The sequence below is a fragment of the Drosophila willistoni genome (assembly GCF_018902025.1).
Source record: "Drosophila willistoni isolate 14030-0811.24 chromosome XL unlocalized genomic scaffold, UCI_dwil_1.1 Seg141, whole genome shotgun sequence".
NCBI lineage: Eukaryota > Metazoa > Arthropoda > Insecta > Diptera > Drosophilidae > Drosophila > Drosophila willistoni.
In genome coordinates, this window is record NW_025814052.1 from 5,427,490 (window position 1) to 5,449,384 (window position 21,895).

General features: G+C 38.0%; 1 protein-coding gene across 9 annotated transcripts; it reads left to right on the top strand.

Moving 5' to 3' along the window:
* Nucleotides 1-102: 102 nt before the first annotated feature.
* Nucleotides 103-21,512, top strand: LOC6648950 (guanine nucleotide-releasing factor 2). 9 transcript variants are annotated; one of them, XM_023179439.2, is made up of 14 exons: nt 103-267; nt 13,099-13,680; nt 13,747-13,937; nt 14,006-14,565; nt 14,628-14,833; nt 14,894-15,058; nt 15,562-16,221; nt 18,038-18,061; nt 18,834-18,945; nt 19,012-19,950; nt 20,015-20,587; nt 20,667-20,792; nt 20,860-20,991; nt 21,061-21,512. In XM_023179439.2, exons 1-14 carry the CDS (start codon nt 264-266, stop codon nt 21,191-21,193), a joined length of 4,407 nt encoding a protein of 1,468 aa, XP_023035207.1. In that variant the 5' UTR covers nt 103-263; the 3' UTR covers nt 21,194-21,512. The 9 variants fall into 9 exon arrangements, with proteins under 9 accessions (XP_023035207.1, XP_023035206.1, XP_023035211.1 ...); XM_023179438.2 differs by lacking the exon at nt 103-267 and adding an exon at nt 3,050-3,294; XM_023179443.2 differs by lacking the exons at nt 103-267; nt 14,894-15,058 and adding an exon at nt 3,051-3,294 and having other exon boundaries at nt 19,012-19,697; nt 19,782-19,950.
* The last annotated feature ends 383 nt before the right edge of the window (nt 21,513-21,895 follow it).

Consider the following 21,895-nt stretch of genomic DNA (forward strand, 5'->3'; position numbering starts at 1 on the left):
AGAGCTGGTCACACTGCAAACAATATTTGCCATTTGAGGATTTTTCGAATCTGGTCACACTTATGTTTGCCATCCCTGATTTATAAATTTATTGAAATTAAAACTCGAAACTTGTGTGTGTTGTTTTTGTGTGTGTGTTTTGCAATGTTAAGATTACGTGCTAGAATTAACAACAATGCAACGCAACGGTATTATGCATTCTGATCAATTGTAAATGTGCATCAACAAAAAATTGTGAAAAGGAGTCGGAGTCGCAGTCGGAAATGTGTATGTTTGCCCACACTCTCTCTATTCCACCAATACAAACTAAACGGGGAAAATTTCTCTCTCATACGCACGCACACATACACAAATACAAACAAAATAAGAGTTGTGCGTGTGTACGTGCGAGTGTGTGTGTGTGTGGGCCAGGATAGGACAGGGTCCAGACCAGGCCAGGATATGCCAGGATATTCATAATACATTCATATACCTATGTAGATTAATATGCCGATGTACATACTACATACATGAATGTATGAAACAATTTCCATGCACAGCCGGCAGTGACTTTTGTGTATTTCTATTTTGATTTGTTTTTTTTTTTTGTTTTTGTTATTTAATTTGTGTTAATACACCCATCTACGTATGTGTGTGTGTATATGCATGCTCAACTTACGCACATTTCCTTTGCCTCTGCCTCGTTTTGTGGCTGTCAACAAGTTTATTTTTAGTCCGCCTTCGAACAAAAAAGAAGGAAAAAAACACACCAAAAATTGCCTGTATACAACTTTAATTTTGTTTTCTCTCCGTGTGTATATGTGTGTGTGTCTGTGTTTTTTTTTTAATGTTTTTGGGCTACACAAACAAAAAAAATGACTTCTAAAGCTAACATGATGATGTACAAAAATGAATGGAAGTATGTATGAATGGGAAACACCACATATGTACATATGTATGTAAGTATGTACATGTGCATACATGCATATGTACCTCTATGTATGAATGTATGTATGTACTTACATATGTATATTGAAGTACCATAATAACCGTAAACATAAATGTTATTTACAAATTATAATCTACTCCGGCGACATATAATCAAACCAAATTATATCGCCATCTCTCTCTGTGTCTCTTTCCCTCTCCTTTTTCTCTACTTTTCGAAGAATATTTAAGTAATTTATCGTTTAATCAATTTATTACGATTTTAACGTCCTACGACAGGTTGGCCAAACTGTATTTGTAGTACAGTAAAAACTCCTTAGACAGAACCAACTCTCTTTTAAGGCGGATCATAAGGGTTAATTTCCTATCCCCAAGAATGTAATGTTACCACTAAATGTCGATATGCACGATCCATTTCCGTCCCGTACACCAGCTAAAACAACACTTAGATAAAACATATATAAATTCATCATCCCCAATATCTGATAGATCAAACGATGGCAAAATACATATATTGATAACAAAAAGCGAAATGTAATTATGTAGTAACTTAATCCCTCACTCCCCTCCACACACACATACATATCTGCATGATCATCTGATCTTCTTGGTCGAATTAAGTGAGGAGATAATAAATGGGGTAAACTACTCGAAAGTGTTTCAATTAAACGACTTAATTAACGCAAATGATAAGACATTATTATACACTGAAAGAAAACGTGATGATTGTGATGATAGACAGATTTATTTGCCAAGTCCTTTTTTTGTTTAGTTATTTTTATACATATTAAAAGTTAATTATAAGTGTATTAAGGAATGGGGGGAGGGGGCAAGATTCAGTTTGTAGCTCGGCGTTTATAGTTTATTTTAGATTTGATAAGCTTTTTTCCATCAGCTTTGCTTTGATAACACTACCAACACACAATTATTATAACAATGACGAACACACACACACACACACACCGGAGTGATGTATGTGTGTGAGTGGAGGAGAAGTCAAGTGGCGGGCACTTTGCCTCGCTCAACTTGTCAAGCGACGTCGCACAGTGGGCTCATTTTGATAAAACTTGTAGTAGTCAAAATAAAATTTACTTTTTCAAGTCTTAAGATTTTATATATAGAACCCAGAGAAGCACACATTTCCGATATATGTATATGCATGTCATATACTTGATCGAACCAATAACGCACCCCATTTAAAAGCTTCTGGGCTGGAATAAAGTATGAAAATTGCGAAAAATCGGAAATCACTGAAATATAAAGAGGCCATAGAAAAGATCGCTCGAAAGAGAAATACCCCATTCCTCATTTAATATTTGATAATTAATTTGGAAAACAACAATTTTTGACGACAAAAAGGATTAAATTCGTATAAACTTAAACACTATCATTGAGTAGATCAAAAATGAATGCAATTTTTACAAGCAAATGCTCCACTGTGCAACGGCTGCGGCTGCTGCTGCTGCTGCTACGCTGTGCTCAGCGGGCCGTGGGCCGCCCATTGGCTACCGATTAGATTGTAAAAATAACAATAACAACACACAACACGCTCCTCATAGTAAGCTAGCAGCTAGCTCATCGCTCTGAACTAACCTAGCTGACTGACTGACTGACTGACTAACTGACTGACGGAGAGCGCAGACAGACAGACAAACGGGCGGACGCGTCCCTAACTGACGCTTACCGAGTTGAGCGTGAGCGCACCGCTCAGTCGTTAGCGAAATTTTCACATCAACGGTGGGTCAGAACGGAACGGAACGGAATTGATCGCCAAAAAAAATAAAAATAAAAAATAACAATAATACAAATTTAAATTAAAAAATACGAACGCGCGTGACCCGCCCCAATTGAGAGTGATATCACATAGTTTATATATCAACCTCTCTCCCTTTCTCTCTCTCTCTATCTGACGATCTGGCGCAATTCCAATGTCATATCGATTATAAGCCCTAAAACGCTTTCGTTTGAAACTATTTTTTCTTTTGTGTGTTCTTGTTTCTGTGTGTGTGTGTGTGTGTGTGTATCCCCAATATATTTATCATAATGATCAACCGATACTATACCGATTTCAAGTGATACATATGTTACGCAGTTGTGATCATTGAGGCGTTTGCTCCAATTCCCAACACAAATAAAGTCAAAATAAAAGCCAACCAAAAGCACTATTCCATCTATTTCCGGCCGTATTTAGGGAAAGGAAAAGGGGCACCCCGAGGGGCTCTGGGAGGGATCTTGTAACCATGCGCGTTCTGAACACTGAATTGCGTTTGCGCTTTAAGAATCGCAAACCACGTCCATTCAATCGTGCAGCTAGCGCTGATGATGCCTCTGATCTAACTAATGGAGTAAATGGATCCACTAATATGAGTATGTATTCCCCGCCCCCTGTCCCCCACCATTCCCTTTCTCCTTCCATTCTTGTTTCCACCCTGACTAACTAACTACACACATAATTTATGAATTATTTTCTCAAGTAATTGACCTTGGGATCAAGTTGTCAGACAAAGCGAATGAAAATTGTTATCTTTATAGTAAGAAAGGGAGAGGGATAGAGTGATAGCAAGAGAAGGGGGGGTTAGGGTATCACAAAATTCTCATTGCTCGTGCGGGAATTTATATGGAAAAAAAAAACGCTTTTCTGCTTATAAACTAGATGAAACGAAACGATCTCAAGTATGATTGCAGCATTGCAATTTTCCGAATGCCAGATAGATTTGGAATGGAAAGAATGAAAAAAGAATACTATGTATTATTATTATTATTATTATTATTGGCCACTTGAAAATGATAAACTGATTTTGAAATTGGCCAAATTGATTATCGTTATACCGGATGCTGGTTCAATTGATTGTTGATTCGCCAATTGCTAATTTCGAGTGCTTTGGGATATAGATAGCTTGTTTTTTGTCCGCACATACATTCATACATATGTATATCATCTATACATATATCATGGATAGTAAAATGTTCATATATGTACATAATACATACCTCTGTATGATATCTAATCTAATCTAGCTAAAAGTTGTCGTCGTCTATTTCAACACATGTCCACAACGTTTAGCATTATTGTGAATGTTGTGTGTGTGATATTTTGCCATTTTCGAGCATTTGTTGTTGTTGTTGTTGTTGTTCTGCTTTCCAAGATTAAAAGTGGAATTAGGGGTAAGGTGGGGTGAAGAAAGGAGAAGGGGGAAAGTTTGATGGAGATGAAAAGGGTTTTTGTGTTTAATTGTTATTGATTGAACATTTGCTTGCTTCCCATACATACATAAAAAGAAATGTGTGTGTGTGTGTGCTTTCACTTGGAGTTTCACACACACACACACAGAAAACGATGCTGTCACCTGTTGCCTGCCAACACTTGAAATTAAATTAAAATTTTTTGTGTGTGTAGGTGTAGGACATACATATATTCATGTAACCCTCTTTCTGTTTCTTTCTCTCTCTCTCTCTCTCGCTCTCTGTGTATCCTTGCGTATCCTCGATATGCCCAAAGTCTTCTTTGTTTCTAGAGGTAACAGAATTTGTCCAACTAACGTCGAGCTTTAGTTGGAAAAACTCATTTGGATTTAACAAAAGCCGAGGCAAATTTGAATAGGCAACCAACCAAGCACTACGGGCACCATCAATGGATTGGACCCACCCGCCCCACACCCACATACATACATATATAACGCAACAATAGATGCCTCTCCTCGTCTATGAACAGGAAACAAGGAAAAATAATGTCAAATATTTCCATGTCCAAAGTCCCCATCTATTGACAAATTTTCAATTACATTCCTTTTTTTGTCCTTTTGAAAGGCTTTGAAATTATGAAGTTTCCTTTTGCCTTCAGAGTTTAAATTTAGCTTAATAAACTCACTCAAAATTTTTAAATTACAACAAACAAATGGAAATAAGAAAAAAAAAACTAAAACTTGTTTATTAAAACTATATCTTTGCCGACTTTGAATGTGAATTAAGGTTCACTATAATTAATTTGATTTAAATTTAAAAATTAAAAACAGATAAAAGTTTTCCTAGTTGTAGTTTTTTCTAATTATTTTATATATTTTTTTAATTTTTGTGGAACTTTTAAGTGTGCTTAGTAAGATTTTCTTAGCGAAACTTTACAAATATTTGATGACACATAAATTTTAAGGTCCTAGGTATCCTGACCCTATAGTCAACACTTGTCCTGAATGGCTTAAAGGTTTAATTCAAAAAGTTAAACAGAAAATGTAAAAAAGGTTTTAGAAATTGTTTAATTTAAATTTATGCATTTTAATCGTACCATTTATTATATACGATCTTTAGAACTATCTATCTATTTTAAGCTATAGTCATATGAAACTCTTTTTTGATTTCTCACCTTATTGACTTGACAATCTTAAATGGAGGGGGGATGGCCCCTCCTTCTACAGCCCTTTCTTTAAGCCCTTTTGGGCTTAAGTGAGAAATTGTGGCATCTTTTAGAAGACCCATAAGTTTGTGTTATAAATCTCTCTCTCTGCTTTGGAGAGATGAAATTACGGGCTCTAAGTGAAATCTTTGACTCTTTAAGTTAGACTTTAGACTATAAACAGTAGACACACTAGATATAGGTAGTAGGTCTACAGTTGATTCATATACATACATATATATATGTATGTGGTCACGTATGGTCACGTATCTATGACATGGTTGGCGCTTTCCCTGCTTATGTGTGTGTGTATGTTTCTTTGTGTGTTTTGTTTGTGTCAACTTTGATTGTGGCTGCCTTTTTAACTCTTTATGTTTATGCTTTTCACTTACACAATTGCCATTCTGCACTTTTGCTTTCCTATAGATTTCATTTTCATGTCGTCGTCGTCGTCGTCGTCGCCCAACCAACCAACCATCCAACCATCTATGTCATAATTGTTTACCTCTTCCCTCTCCTCACACACACATTTTCTATTGTTGCTGTGGCGGCTTTCTTCTTCTGGACTTCACTCAACATGGCGTGAAGTTTTCTTTTGGTGCAAAACTTTCATTCTGTGAGCATCTGAAGCGTGTCGTCCATTGGACAGTTAGTTATATAGCCTTTATCATATATAAATATGTTTATTTAAAAATTTATTCATTTATATTTCTTTTAACTCCTGACGAAAGTCAAAGAAAGAGCATTCACCTCATGGACTAGGTAATTTTGCACCAATTTTAGGTATAACTTCACATGTTATAAGTATTTATGTATGAGATGTTGTATAAGCTTTAGTCAGTCCTTAATGATTGTCATCGATTGACAGGACCTGTAAAGTTATTGTTAGAGACTGAGATTAAAGACACTCTTTTGCTTATCACATCCTTTCAATAATCCAGACAAAAGATAAAGCTAGATAACCCCATTTGTAATCAAGGATCATTAAATGTTGGAAGCTCATACAAATAATCCTCCAACGAACTTAGATATCAATGGCCTTCCGGTATCAATCAGACTTCGATTCTGCTTAATCCATTAAAAAGGTTAGTTTTTGGGAGGTAAATTCGATAATTTTGCCCTCACTTTAAGTTTTGAAGGACACTCTAATATACATTTATGAAACCTGCAATTGTTGCATTGCTGTTGAGTGTTGGCTTTGCCACTTTGAGGCCTTGTTTTTCTCTAATAATTAGAATTAGAAGCTTCTTTACAACACACAAATTAGTTTGGGGTAGAGTCATCCAAGCAATCCACACGGGATTCCTTCCAAGCTTCCTCCTAAGGGAAATTGTCTTTTCCCTAACAATTATTGACCTTTCAAACTACTCAAATTTCCATGTTGAAGACGTATTATCCCCACCACTGTGCCCTCCACCTCATTATCATCCCTTAGCATCTCCAAGTTTATTCACATTGGAAGCATAAATGCATAAAATATCCTTTTTGTGGTTGCAATAAAAATTTGTTTTCTTTCCTCTTTGGATGGCGGCTACTACTTTTGCTACTACTATTTCTGATGAGTGTTTATTTTTATAGAACACAAGCTTCAGTTGTGGGTGACGTATGCATGATGCCCCCACTTTGTCTCTCTCTCTCGCTCTCCCTCTTTCTCTCTCTGGAGTCTAGACCCACCCACACACACATAGAGACTGTTTAGGCATTTTGGAGTCACGACAAACGTCGTCATCATCATCATGGTGGAATTCTCTTAGTAGGCTCAATGTTTCAGTCTCGCTTTTGTTTTCTATGCTTCATTCTCAAACCCCCCCGCCCTCCTCCTCCTCCTCCCTCGCTCACTCACTCACTTCATCGTGTAATGTAGTTTCGTTTTCGTTTGTGCGTTGCGAGTTTCTTCTTTCTTTTTTGTTGTGTGTGTGTGTTTGTGTATTTTTTTCTTCTTTTTTGTTTATAGCACATTATTAATTATGACGACGAGAGCTGCTCAAAAGTTATCTAACCGTTGCCCGGCAAACATCGTGACGAAAGGCTTTATTTTAGCACAAAAAAACAAAAAAGAAGAAAAGTTTCTATAAATTTAAAGTTGTTGTTTTTTTTAAGAACAAACACACGTACTTCTTCTCTTCATATGTGTAAAAGTGTGAAAATTTGTTATACATTTGTAAGATATTCGATTTGAGAATTTTTGCCTCAATGAGTAATCATTGACAGAAAAGAAAGAAGGCTACTTATAGGTATGATGAATTCAATGGAATTGTATGTGTTGTTTTGATTCTCTTCCTGTGTGTGCCAGTGTGTGTGTGTGTGTGTGTGTATGAAGAAAAGGGTGGGGGAAGGGAAGCCAATTGTACTGACGGACTGACTGACTAACTCACTGTCTGACTGGCAGAACCAAGGGCGAGCAAATATTTGCTTGATGACCGCACCTGCCATGACGTCATCATAACAGTCATACATAAAAAGGGTTCGAAATACATACTCCATGTGCACCCCCCATGGGCTACGGCATGAACATAGTATGCCCCAAAGCCGCAGCTCAGATTATGCATTCGCCTTTGAATGCAACCTACGAGGGCATCTCAATAAGTTAGTCATCAAAAAAGTGACATGAACTGGACTACAACTAACCAAATCATCATACGCCCTGTTGTCCACACTGTTTGCACTGCGCTAGTCAAATTCGTTAAGCCGACTTGAAGATTACGCTGCACTATATCGGAAAACGATCTAGATTCTAGAATAACAACTAAAATCATGTTTTACCCCATTTAAGTGTACATTTTTTGTTGGTATTTAAAAAGAAAGTGCGCAAATGTCTCAAATGACTAGACTATTGATTAGTTTAGTTATTATTAAGTACAAGAATAGTTTATGTGGGATCGTTTAAAGTCTAAACAAGATATTGAAACCTTTTAGGGTACTTTCCATGTCGTTTTAGATCGTTTTTGGTTAGTTTTCCGTTTGTTAATGACAAATTGTATAATTTAATTGTCTTTTGTTTTCGCATCAGAGATTATGTCATGTAGTTAATCCAACCCTTGCAACCCCATAGTTGTTCCCAGAGAGCGACCATAGAGAGTTTTGTTGAGTGTAAAATTATAGTATTACGATCGTTATAATTGTAGAAACCATACATATATATATATATGTATGTATATACCACATTCCATGAAAATTCCATGGGTCGCGTTTTTATACATTTATTATTATTATTATTATTATTATTTTTGGCTTGGCTTGTGCTCATTCATGAAATATTTCACATTTTGCGCTTTGTGCAAATTGTTTATCTGTGTATTTGTTTTCATTTCACATTTCGCCAACCTCCCGCTCTCTCTCTCTCTCTCTCTCTTTTTATCTATTTTGGTCTTTCACTTTATTTGTCTCTCTCTCTCTTTGTCTCTCCCTCTTGAAAACTGGTTAAACCCACCAACTGGTCAGACAGTTTCGCGGTCTTCATAGCCGGCCGTTCAATTTGCAAATATTGGTCAAGCTAAAAGCCCGCGATTTGTAGTCAAACAGCATAATGAAGTGGGATTTCTGATGATGATGATGATCATCATCATCATCATCATTATGTTCGGGTGTGTGCCAAATTGTTGGCATCTTTTGGCATTTGACAGTCACTTAAAATCCGCCTAGCCCACTTTTTGTTGTTGTGTTAGAACCAGAATTTGATCGAAGCGAAAACTGGCTCCGTTGGCCCGTTGCCTGATCCAATTTCCAAAATCATGCAAAGTGACTTCTTTGGTTATCGGAGGAGACTAGGTTTTCTTTTTGTATGCCAATTAATTGGGTGAACGTGACTTCAAGTGAGTTTTAATGTGGCAACAAACCGATGGTTAACAACAGGCGCGCGCGCGCCCGCTTAGTACATGGTAATTGGAAACAAACATCTAAGGTACATAAAACCAAATTTGGCACAGAGTGACGGAAAGTGCAACAGTGCCCCATGTAAAGTGAGATCTTTGCACAGTTAATACAAAAATATTTGCCCTCAATAACATATTTTTCTTATGAACTAAATATAAACAAATCATGATATATTTATTGAATTATGTAATCAATATCTTTCAATCTAACAATTTTGTCAAGAACTGAAAGCAGTACTTAGACATTACTGGCAGCTGGGTGCGCTAGTGCGCCAAGTAAAAAGATTTTGATAAACGATTTGTGCCTAATAGGGTATATACCCAAGTCTCAATTCACTAGAATTGAATACTTTTGATAAGCTACAAAAATGTGAAAAATTTAATTTTGAAATATATTTGGTAAACTGATTTACTGATTTTTCTCTATGTAAAATATGTGTACATACATGCATCCATAAATACATCCATATGTATGTATATGCATATGTAAGTCCTTGTCTATATGTGCCGCCATATGGTGTACATATGTATGTGTGTGTGTGTGTATTTACTTGTACCCGTTGCTTGTGCCACCTTCAACTCTCTGGCTAGCTCATTTCCAAGGCAAGTCACGACCACCGAACAGCAGCAACAACAACAACAACAACAACAACAACATAGCACGGCACTTGCAAATTGTAGAAATCCGCCCAGAGGTAACTGCTTCTTCTCTTTCACATCTTGCTTAACTCTCAACCCCACCCACCCCCTCTGTTTTCTTCCCCTTCCCAACCAACTGAGGCTGAAGCTCATTCAGGTGTGCGGCAGCAGCAACAGCAGCTGATTGATAAGAGAGAAAGAAGAAATGCGGCAGCTAGCTAGCTAGAGGTTCCTTCACACAGAGAGTTAGTTGTAAACGTTGAGAGCCGAAAGGAGAGTAACAAATAGACACCGAAAGCTCAAGAGAGAGAGAGAGAGAAGAGAGAGCGAGCATGATTAGCGGCATATTGGTTGATGGAAGAGCGGGACGGTTTGCTTGTGTAGGCGACGATAGTTGAGACGCAAGGTGCCATATTTTAATGCTCTTCTTTCACTCTGAACAATGGGCAAGTTTTTGCAGGTCGATTTCTTGATACATGTAGAAATTTTTTGAAATAACTAATGTACATAGGATGTGCATATTATTTCCATAAATCCCTTTCCTTTCCTAAAATTCAAAAATTAGCTGACCCCTAAATTTAAAGAGTATTGCTGAGTATAGTAAAGTGTGTCTGAAAGTGTTCCACTGTACTCTGCCTTGATGATAATGATGATGATGATGACGATGATGATGATGGCGTTGCTGCTGCTGCTGTTGCTGCTTGCTGTTAATGTGTTGCCATTGCCGTTAGCGGGTCTCCGTCTCCATCTCCGTCGCTTCATAGTCTCTCGGACTCTCGGACACCTTCGACTGGTGGTTTGCCCGTTTGCGGATTTTTTTTTGTTGTTTTTATTATTATTTTGTTCATAGTTCAGTGCGCTTTCCAGTCGTGGACAACATCGTCGGCAACGTTGACAGCTGACGACAGCAAGCTAAAAATACAATATTCAAATCCATTTATAGTTTTCTTTCCGTTTTTTGTTGTTTTTTTATTTTTCATTATATATTATTGTGATTTTGTTTAATCAAAAAAAATATATAAAAAACAACAAGTGAAAAAAAAGCCATTGAGAAAAAAAGTTGCCAAAAGACAAAAAAAACCGAAATATTTTGCAATTTGACAACATTGAAATAATTAGTAGCCGGCGGCGGCGCGGGGCTGGCTGAAGGCGAAAAGGGGAGCGGCGAGGAGTTTAATTAAGTTTGTTATGCATTTGTCGTCTCGTGAGGTGTTGTTGTTGTTGTCATAAATGTTGTTTTTGTTGATGTTATGCAACAATGCCACAATTCGATGAATCTTTTTTGAGAGACTGTGCCTTGGCCGAACGTTGGCGTTTCTATTCATCGGCGTATTCATATACGCTGAAGCAAGATCAACATGATCATCAGCACAATCATAATGATCAACATGAACATCATCATCATGATGATGATTGGTCGCCAGATTCATCCCGTCAACGGCAATCATGGTCACCGCTTGATAGCAACAACAATAATAACAACAACAGCAACAGCAATGGCAAGACACTGCATAACATCAAATGTTATAGACGACGTAAATATAAAAAATTGCCACGTTTGGTATTGCCAACAACAACAACAACAGCAGCCACAACATCATCACCTTCATCATCATCATCGATTGGTACAACAGTAATGCCCATGCCCATGAACCAGTCCCTGCCCATGGTCAAGAATGTGATGTATTGTAAGTGAAAGTTGCGCGCGCGATCATTGAAACAAAATAAAACATAAGAAAAAAAAAAAACAAGTGTCAGTTGCACCCTTCTCTTCTTCTTCCGTTTCTCTCTCGAACCACCCACTCTATGTACATTGTGTGTCTGTTCGTGTCTGGATACGGGTGATGCTCCCTTTCCCCCACTTCACACACACACACACACACACACTCCCACACGGATTGTTAAGCATACGATAATTTACTTCTTTTTTTCCCCCGAGTCATGCAAATCTCTATTGAATATGTAAATCATTTGCATTTTGTTTACTCACAAAAAAAAAAAAACAAAAAGAAAATACAATATAATGGATTGTACATATTTCGAAAATTAATAAGATTTTAAAACAATTTTAATAATCGTTTTTGTTGTTGCCTCCTACCCCTATCCTACTACTCGCTACTCATTGAAACGATCCGATATCAATACTAAAGCTAAAACTTAACGGTGCATTTCAATAGCAGGTTAAGTCTTGATCGAACCAGTATCGAGTATACCTAATAAACAACCTAGAGGTTCAGACTGTGAAATGGGGAAAATAAGCTCCTTTAAGTATGCAATAGGCTGAAAGTGTTCAATTATTGGGAAAAGTTTCTAGCTTTTCGTATGTATGTCTCCTAACTTAAAAATTGTGTACAACCAACGCTTGATTTTAGAATTTTTTTCATTCGGAGAATTTTTCAAAACTTCTTTATATGTTTCAAAAATCGAATTCTTGGTCGGCTTATTGCATACTTTTGGGAGCTAATTTCCACCGCCTAGATCCTGTACACATAATGCATATATTTAAAGTTAACTTCTACTTATCGAATAAAAAATCTCTAAAATTTTAAAATGATTCCGAAAGAATAAAAAAATTATTATATTTGCACACCGTATCGAATTTAGGGGAAGGTGAGGGGGGTGACCTAACCGCAAAAGAACTTCGGGGCGCACAGAACGATTGGATCTTTATATTGTGTATTTTTAAAGTATATTTTTTGTTTACATATTTTTAAAATTTTAGTCAAACCTCGAGCCGGCTTTAATGCTCGAGGTCAATCTTTCAAAATAAAATTATTTCAAAGGCAAAAATTTTTTTAAACGTGCTTTTAAAAGTTTCAAAATCATAATTTTGAAACATTTTTGATTGCATATTGCATTTTCAACATAATTGAAAAGTTGTCTAAAATGTTCTTAAAAGTAAATCTGAGATTTTACAGAGCGTCATTATATACATACATACACTTCGATATCAAAATGTTTCTCGCGAAATTTGAGAATTTGTCATTTCTGTTTCAATTAAGTTGATTGCAAATCGGGAAATGAATATATATGTGAAGAATATTATCGTACTTTGAGTGGGCAAGAACTTTACAATGAGTAACAAGTTTATTATGATTCCAAATGAGAGTAGTAATAATTATAATAATAACTTGGAAAGGGGGGAGAAAAATTAATAAGAATTTTTAATCGAATGTGAATCATAATGAATGTCCCTAATGAATATATACATATGTATGATAAATGTGTTTTATGCTAATGATTGTTCAATCATCGTCTTTTCATCACATTTAGACGGCAGCATCAGTTCTCCATCCACGCCCAACAATTGCACGGGGGGCGTTGGAGTGGGCAGCGGAGGAGGAGTTGGAGTCGGCGGCTGTAGCAGTAGTAGCAATAATAGCATCAATAGCGGCACTTACTCAGCAACTCAAGCCACACAATCGGCATCCAATCTTTCGGGTACACCGCCGCCGCAAAGTGAACGGGTTGGAGTAGGAAGTGGTGTACCGCCAGCACCGCCGACGACAACAACGGGATCATCGGGACATAAGAACAGTTTAAAGGGAACAAAATTAGCGCGTAGAGCGCGTTCCTTTAAGGACGATCTAATCGAAAAGATCTCATTGATGCGTACCACCAACAATACGCTGGGACGATCCCACTCACCGCATTCGCCAAGGGCAAAACATGGATCAGCTAAACCGCCGCCAACCACCGAGGAGGTGCAGCGTTCCACGCAAACATTGGAAACGCATGTCAAGGATATATCGAATGCCCTTAAGCATTTTCGTGATGTTATACTCAAGAAGAAGCTGGAAGTTTTGCCAGGCAATGGAACAGTTATACTGGAGACCATAGCCAGCATGTATTCGGGTAAGTAGCTAGATGAGATAATCATTATAATGATTCGAAATCCTAATTTGTAATCAATTTCGATAGTTATACAATCGTATACATTAAACGAGAATAGTGCCATTATGAGCTCAGCCACACAGCAGGTATCCCAATCTTTGGGTAAACTCATTAAACTCTGCGACGAGGTGATGCTTAGTGAGGAGAGCGGGGAGTGTGCCTCCTTGAGTAATGAGAATGTGCGCGAGGTTATCGATCTACTTGAAGATGCAGTTCGAGTAAGTTACTCCGTAACCCCCTTTAAACTTTATCCAACCCAATCATAATTGATTATTCCTTTTCATAGAATCTCGTGACATTGGCACAGGGCAAACTAAAAGAGCAGGATCAATGCGCTTTTCGTTACGGTGGCCCTGGTCTGGGTGGCATTGGAGCGGCTGCTGAAATAATGGGCGCCGTTGCTGCATCCACCGCCGGGTCTGCAGCCTGCACCTCCAACTCCGTAGCCAATATGCGAGTCTCTGCCGATGCAGCGGCAGCAGCCGCTGTGGCCCAGCGTACATCGCTGCCGGATATAGCATTAACGCCCAAAGAACGCGATATACTCGAGCAGAGCAATGGGAATCCCATGCGAGGATCGCATAGCACTGAGAGCATATTACGCGACACAAGTCCACCGCCGAAACCGCCGCTGCCCAATCGGGTTAGCAATCCCCCACCGTTGCCGCCAAAGCGGCGAAGCCAGCAATCACAACAGACGGGCGGCGGCAATTCCTCATCATCTACCACCGCATCCACCTCGAACCAAGCCAGTCCGTTGCCCTATACCCAATCGCATAATATTAGTCTCAATTCGGATTTGGACTGTAGCTCAAATTTCTCGCTCTTAAACTATGGTGTGGATCGGTAAGCCCCAGTGAATTCCTCCACTCCCCATCACTAACAACATCAACTCATTCTAATTCTAGACTATCGGTACGATCACGCTCACCAGATGAGAATAGCCAATGCTCCTTCGACTCTTCCCTGAATCATTCACGCGATGAGGAGGATCACCAGCAACATCAGCAACTACTGCAGCAGCAGCAACAGCAACTGCTCCAAATGAAATCAACAGCGGCAAAACAATCACTTCATCAGCTCGATGACGATGTGGATAAATTAATTAGCTACAGTGAGTATTGTACAACCATTGACCATTTAGCACAATCCAATTCCGACTCCCACAATGCAGAAACAACAATGGATACAAAGGCAATGGCATCTATGGCCAATGCAGGTGCCACCGCTGCCCAAATGTCAGGGCCGTTGCCGGCAGGAGGTGCTGCTGCTGATACCAACACGGAGCTGCGTAAGGCAGCCGATATTCTAACCAGCAATCGTCATTCAAATGAATCGGGTACTTCAAAAGATGTCATTTTCTTCGTTTTTTCTTTTTGTGTTGCTTTTGTTGTTGCTGTTAATATATAATCTAGAGAATGCAATCGAAATGTGTGTAAATCTCAGTTGATATCTGTAAAGAATTTCTGCCTCGAATTGTAATCATGTGATTGGATGTCCAAGTCGAAAGCCGTTTAAGTAATCAAACAATGTGCAACTTTTTTTTAGTTTCGTTGTGAATGAAATTTTTTAAGAATACTTAAACATCCGTTACCTCCCCGCCCCCGTCCCCTTCTCCATGTACATCGAATGGGTGCTTAAAAGATAATTTGCTCTACATTAACGATTGCATTCCGTTGATTGATTGATAACATATTTGCTATTATTTATAATTTTAGTTATTTATCTTGTTCTCCTATTATCTTTTGCTTTCTGTGTACCTATAGTCGCTAGTTTGATTAGTTGCTTATTCTCTTTATTTATTACGATGATTTCACACTCATATATTTACTTTTTCCATAGGTTTCGTATCGATGATGTCGTTGCGCACCTCCACGCAAAGTGTATCAAAGCGTTCCTCCGACCAAAGTGTGCAATCCTCAACAAAATCATCGAGTAGCAATTCAGAGATTGCATTTGGCAGTAGTAGCAGTGAATTGACGACGACGACAACAACAGCAACAGCGGCAGCAGCAGCTACAACTGCAAGCAGCAGTGAATATCAGCAAATAAATCAGCGACACACATCCACTACAACCACAACAAGCAGTGGCAGCACCACTACAACCAGCACTAGCACTAGCTATGAACACGAGCAGACTAACAGCAGTTCCTCGCCTGAATTGGCACCTGCCTTGCCACCAAAGATACAGCGGACTTTAACGCGTCATGAGTCTGGTAGCCTGATGATGGATGAGGTGGACGATTCGGGGGCAGAGATTGCTGAATTAAGGCAAATGTCGCCGCATCATCATCATCGTTTGCATCATCATCAACAACAGCATCAGCAGCATCATCATCAGCATAATCATCATTCGTCTTCGTCCCAGTTACATCAGTGGCATTCCAAGCATCATAGTCTCATTGAGCCGCCACAAAATTCGCATTTTGCGAGCAGCTGTACGGCATTTGATCGCCATTTAGCTGAGGAGCCGCCACCATTGCCAATGAAGAAGAAACACAGTAAGTAAAAAGTCGCCAAATGAGCACATATTTTGTTTTCTTTGTGACGGAATTTTTTTGTTTTATTTTACTTTTCCATTTTGTTTTTTTTTTTTTCTCTCTTCCTTTTCTATGGGTTTCTATTAAATGTACATGCATATATTTTACGTTTCTTCGTATCGTGATGTGTGTGTTTGTAATTTATATTTTATTTTTCATCGTTTGTGTGTGTGTGTGTGTGTGTGTGTGTGTGTGTGTGCATGATCCTCTTCATCCTCATGCGTTATAACTTGACCGCCTTGGCATAGATAAAATCCATGCTAAGCGGTTAGTAAATTCTCTCTATTGCTCTATCTCTCTCTCATAACCATTAACATATTTCAATGTACATAAAGAGTATTTTACATATGTGGATTGTATTTAATTTTGAAATCTAAAACAATCCTTATATGTACTTTGTTTTATGTGTGTGCTTGTCTGCTGTGTATGTGTTTATGTATATTCAATTTGAATCCTTTAAGCGCATCCCACACAGAACAGTCAACATAAATCTCTCTCTCTCACTTAATTTTTTAACTTTCCTATTTATAAACAAACATTTTCGGAAACCAAGTTTTGTATATTCTGAATGCATAACAAACATTTCAATGATTATGATTGATAATCCTTAATTTGATCCGATCTATCTATAATAATGGTGATAAAATGTAGAGGACGTTTCGAACGAATATAATTTCCTGATTCGGTTCTATACTTGATGTATTACCAAGGAGACATCCAAGTATAAGCTTGTTAAATCTTTCCTACTTTCCTTTACTTTTTACTAAACCTTACTCCAAACAAAAAACATAAACTAATAACAGATAAGTACTAGAAAATTATACATTTTCCACTAGTTTTTACTTTATATTGAAATAAATCCATTATAGTAATTCAACCACTTAGCATTTCATAGAATTTCAAACGCAAACGTATCTTTTTCGAATCTTCTTTTTGATTAAGTAGTCATAAATTTCTCGTGCTTATATTGATAAATGAAAGTGGCTTTCCACTAGCCACGTCTCTTTGATGAGTTGCCTAGAACCACTTCATCTTATTAGTTTTCACTCCTTTCTTAAGTAATTTTGTCAATCATAAACGATTAGCTTTATCGATTAGTCGTGCCCGTCTCGTTTTAGAGACTTATTTCGTTCCAGAGTGATTCTTTTTCATGTCGTATTTTAATCTAGTATGAAAATAAAAGTTTTTTAAACAAAAACAGGTGACTTCTAATAAAAAAAAAACCATCTTCTCAATACTAGGATGGACCACAGTCCCATAAATCGTTTTACAAAACGTATTTTTGTTTCCTGACCTATTAAATTAGAAAATTTTAGTATATATCTTACATAGAAAGGAGAGTAGGTCCAATAGATTCTCATTAAATCTTATTTAAGCTTTCAGATTAAGAAAATTTGGTTTCATTATTAATTTCTTCATTATTGCTCATCATTCATTGAACGTTGGAATGATTGATATATATGTATACATATTTAATGTAATGTGATCCTTGTCAGACAAACTTCACTCATCCTTCAGCATACTAAAAAAAAAAAAACAGAAACAAATTCAGACGACCTGCAACAACAACAACAACAAAAGCATCATCAAGAACCACCCACACATTCATAAATTAGTCAACCAAAATCAAAACAAAAAAAAAACCAGAAAAAGCAGTTAAGCATTTTGTTTAGAAACTTTATTTATAGCACAAACCGTATGGCGAATGATAAAGTTTGCCAAATTGTTGTACGTAAGACTCTAACCCATCTAAATTATCGTTCCAATCAACATCTAGTGTTTCAAAGTGTGGCCTTCTCGGGTAAGTCTGTGTGTGTTATTAGAGGAACCAAAAAAACAAAAACAAAAAACAATAAATAGATCAATAAAACAACCAAAAGACAACCAAAATTTACATACATCAACACAATATAACTGAAAAGGCTTGGGCCAAGCTTGTGATTAGCTCATGATATTCTTTCGGAATCGGAAAGGATATGATGGATATGTTGCTGATGCCGCTGCCGCCCCGCTCCCTCTAACAAATTTGCTCCTGCTGCGCTGCGCTGCTACTACATATATATATATATATATACATATATATATGTATATATCATTACTTTTTTTTTGGTTGGCATCTAAAATTATCATTTTTTGTGTTATATGTTTCAGAATTGTTTCCTCTACTATTTTCATTGTTTTTGTTTCATTTGTTTTTTGCTTAACCAATCCAATCCAAAAGTACCAAATTCTATGTGAATCAATGGATATATGTATAAACATATACATATATATATTATTTTTTGTGCGTCCCTTGTTGGACTTGTTTTTGTTGTTTGTTGTAATGCGGACCACATGGTGGTGTGGTTGTGTGTGTCCATTTGGATCAGGGATTTTTAGCTCTACTACCTGTGTATATATATATATATATAAATACTTAACAAACCAAACCAAACCCCCAAGCAATCCGAATGTAAAGGATCATATGATGTGTATCCCGTCCTAGGAAACCGCTTCTTTAGCTGAATAGATAAACTTAAATACATATATATTTCGAATTTAATCTAATCAGCTATTAACTTATCCTCACACAGTTTTGGCCTACATGGAAATATGCTCGGCGTCAACGCGTTCCATTGAGCAGCATCGTCATACAATGCACGCCTGCAACATTAGTCGGAATATAACCCACAGCCAGACGATGAAGTAAGTGATATTGTAGTAAATTCGAAGGACGAAACATTAATGTGTTTTTATATATTCAATTTATAGTATTATGCAAATGAGCAAGGAACTATCGCCGGAGATGGAAACACCGCCGGCTCTTCCGCCCAAGAATTACAAGCAGCGCAAGCCCTCAATGTCCACATCGACAACGACGGCGGTGCCGGCGACAGCAATGCCCACAATAATTACGACACCGCCCCCGAGTCCAAAGCCAGCGCTTGGCGAGAATGGCTCCGGACTGCGAAATAGCCGTATGACCACAGTGTCAGAAGAGTTGGCCACAGAGGGAGAGATGCCACCGCACTCCACGATCGTAGTTGATAGCAATGAGAATGTTGCCGGGTCTGGTGATTCAGCTGTAACGGTCTCTGGAGTCGGTGGCAATGGTCAGACTTTTTATTGTCATTCACATCAGCTGCCCAATGAGACGAGGGGACCCAATGATGATGAGGACAATGAACAGCCGATTAGTACACCCAAAATGCTTGAGGATCAGCAAGAAGGAGCGCCAGGTGATGGACGGCAAGCACATGAGGACGAAGATGAGGAGGAGGATGAGGAAGAGGAGTCGGAAGAGCCGGATGAAATGCTGGTCAATATGCTTGAGGAAGTCGATATAACGCCATATTTAATACTCAAAAAGAAGGACGAAGATGGTCCCGAGGTCAAGGGCGGTTACATTGATGCCCTCATTGTGCATGCGAGTCGTGTGCAAAAAGTCGCCGATAATGGTAAACATCATCAGCGTCGTCGTAACCCCCATTCCCATAAACATACCCATTCACATCTATTCTCCATTCATTCTGTTCGTGCAGCATTCAGCGAGGCTTTCATCACCACCTTTCGCACCTTCATTCAGCCGATCGATGTGATCGAGAAGCTGACCCATCGCTATACATACTTCTTCTGTCAGGTGCATGACCAGAAACAGAAGGCCGCCAAAGAGACCTTCTCGCTGCTGGTGCGCGTAGTCAATGATCTGACGTAAGTAGCCAAATTCCCTCCTCCCTCTATGTGTTACCTAATAGGATTCTTTTTTGTCCTCTAGGTCAACAGATCTAACCAGTCAGCTACTCATTTTGCTGGCGGAGTTTGTCTATCAACTGATCTGCTCCAGCCAACTCTATCAGGCCAAATTGCTGCACAATAAATTTGTGGAGAAAGTCAATCTCTATAAGGAGCCAAAGACCTATGGCTTCCTCAACGATACCGATCATGCGGCTGGCATGGGATTTGGTACCGGTTTCGGCACTGGCGGCGGAGGACCAACAGGCAATGGCTGTGGTAGCCAAATTAGCCTGCTCGATCTTAAGTCGCTGGACATTGCCGAACAGATGACACTTTTGGATGCCAAACTGTTCCAAAAGATTGAGATACCCGAAGTATTACTATTTGCCAAAGATCAGTGTGAGGAGAAATCGCCCAATCTCAATAAGTTCACCGAGCACTTTAACAAAATGTCCTATTGGGCGCGATCCAAGATTCTGCGTCTCCAGGATGCCAAGGAGCGTGAGAAGCATGTGAATAAGTTTATCAAAATAATGAAACATCTGCGCAAGATGAACAATTATAATTCGTATTTGGCTTTATTATCGGCCTTGGATTCGGGGCCCATACGAAGGTGAGTGAGACAGTCAGACAGATAGACAGAGAGAGAGAGAAAGAGAAATGAATTTTTATATTCTTTAAATTTTCTACAGATTGGAATGGCAAAAGGGCATTGCCGAGGAAGTGCGTTCATTTTGCACACTCATCGATTCCAGTTCCAGTTTTCGAGCCTACCGTCAAGCCTTGGCCGAAACGAATCCACCCTGCATACCCTATATGTAAGTGGCCAAGACGGCAAATCAAAACGGCAATTATATATGTATCTCATGGGTTTTTATTCCACAGCGGTCTAGTTCTACAGGATCTGACATTCGTGCATGTGGGTAATCAGGACTATCTGTCCAAGGGCGTCATTAATTTTTCCAAACGTTGGCAGCAATACAATATTATTGTGAATATGAAACGTTTTAAGAAATGGTAAACGATAATGATAAATCAATTTGTTACACAAGATTTCTCATATATATCTCTCATCTTTTAATGCAGTGCCTATCCATTTCGACGAAATGAACGAATCATACGCTTCTTCGAGAACTTTAAGGACTTTATGGGCGAAGAGGAGATGTGGCAGATATCGGAGAAAATAAAGCCACGCGGTCGTCGTCCGGTTAACTATTAGTTTCACCACACACACACACACACTCACAACATACACATAACAACTAAATAGTGCAATGGGTTTCATTTCCGTCCTATGCTGGAGGAAACCCCCTTTTATTTCACAACCAATACTACTTACTTACTACTTCGAAATGGGTCTGAATAAATATCATACACTATTCGCCTATCTACATAAAGATACATACATACATACATACATACATACAAACATAACATTTAACTAGCTTTAATGCTATAGAGATGCCCAAGCCAATAAGATGAAAGCAACGGATACGGATATATGAACTATATAAATGATATATATACACATATATTGCGCATAAGAAGCAATTAGTTGAGAAATATTATGCATGTATTATATTAATCCCAAAAAAACAAAAAAAAAAAAACAAAAACAAAACGAAACAAAAACTTTAAAGAAAAAGCAAAGATTAAAAAAAAACCTTCAACTTGCACCAATATACCAAATGTAATGAAAAGAAAAAAACAAAATAAGAAATTCCGTTCAAATCTTGTTTAGCGTATCCAAAATCTTAAATTTCATTCTGTGTGTGTGCCCCACGCCCCTTGCTATATTTTGTGCAATCTTTTAAATATACAACACAACGAATTTTCAAATACTGTAATTGCGTGTATATGTATGTATGTAGAGGAGACCTAACTTATGTTTTTTATTTGAAATATATACAAATATATATAT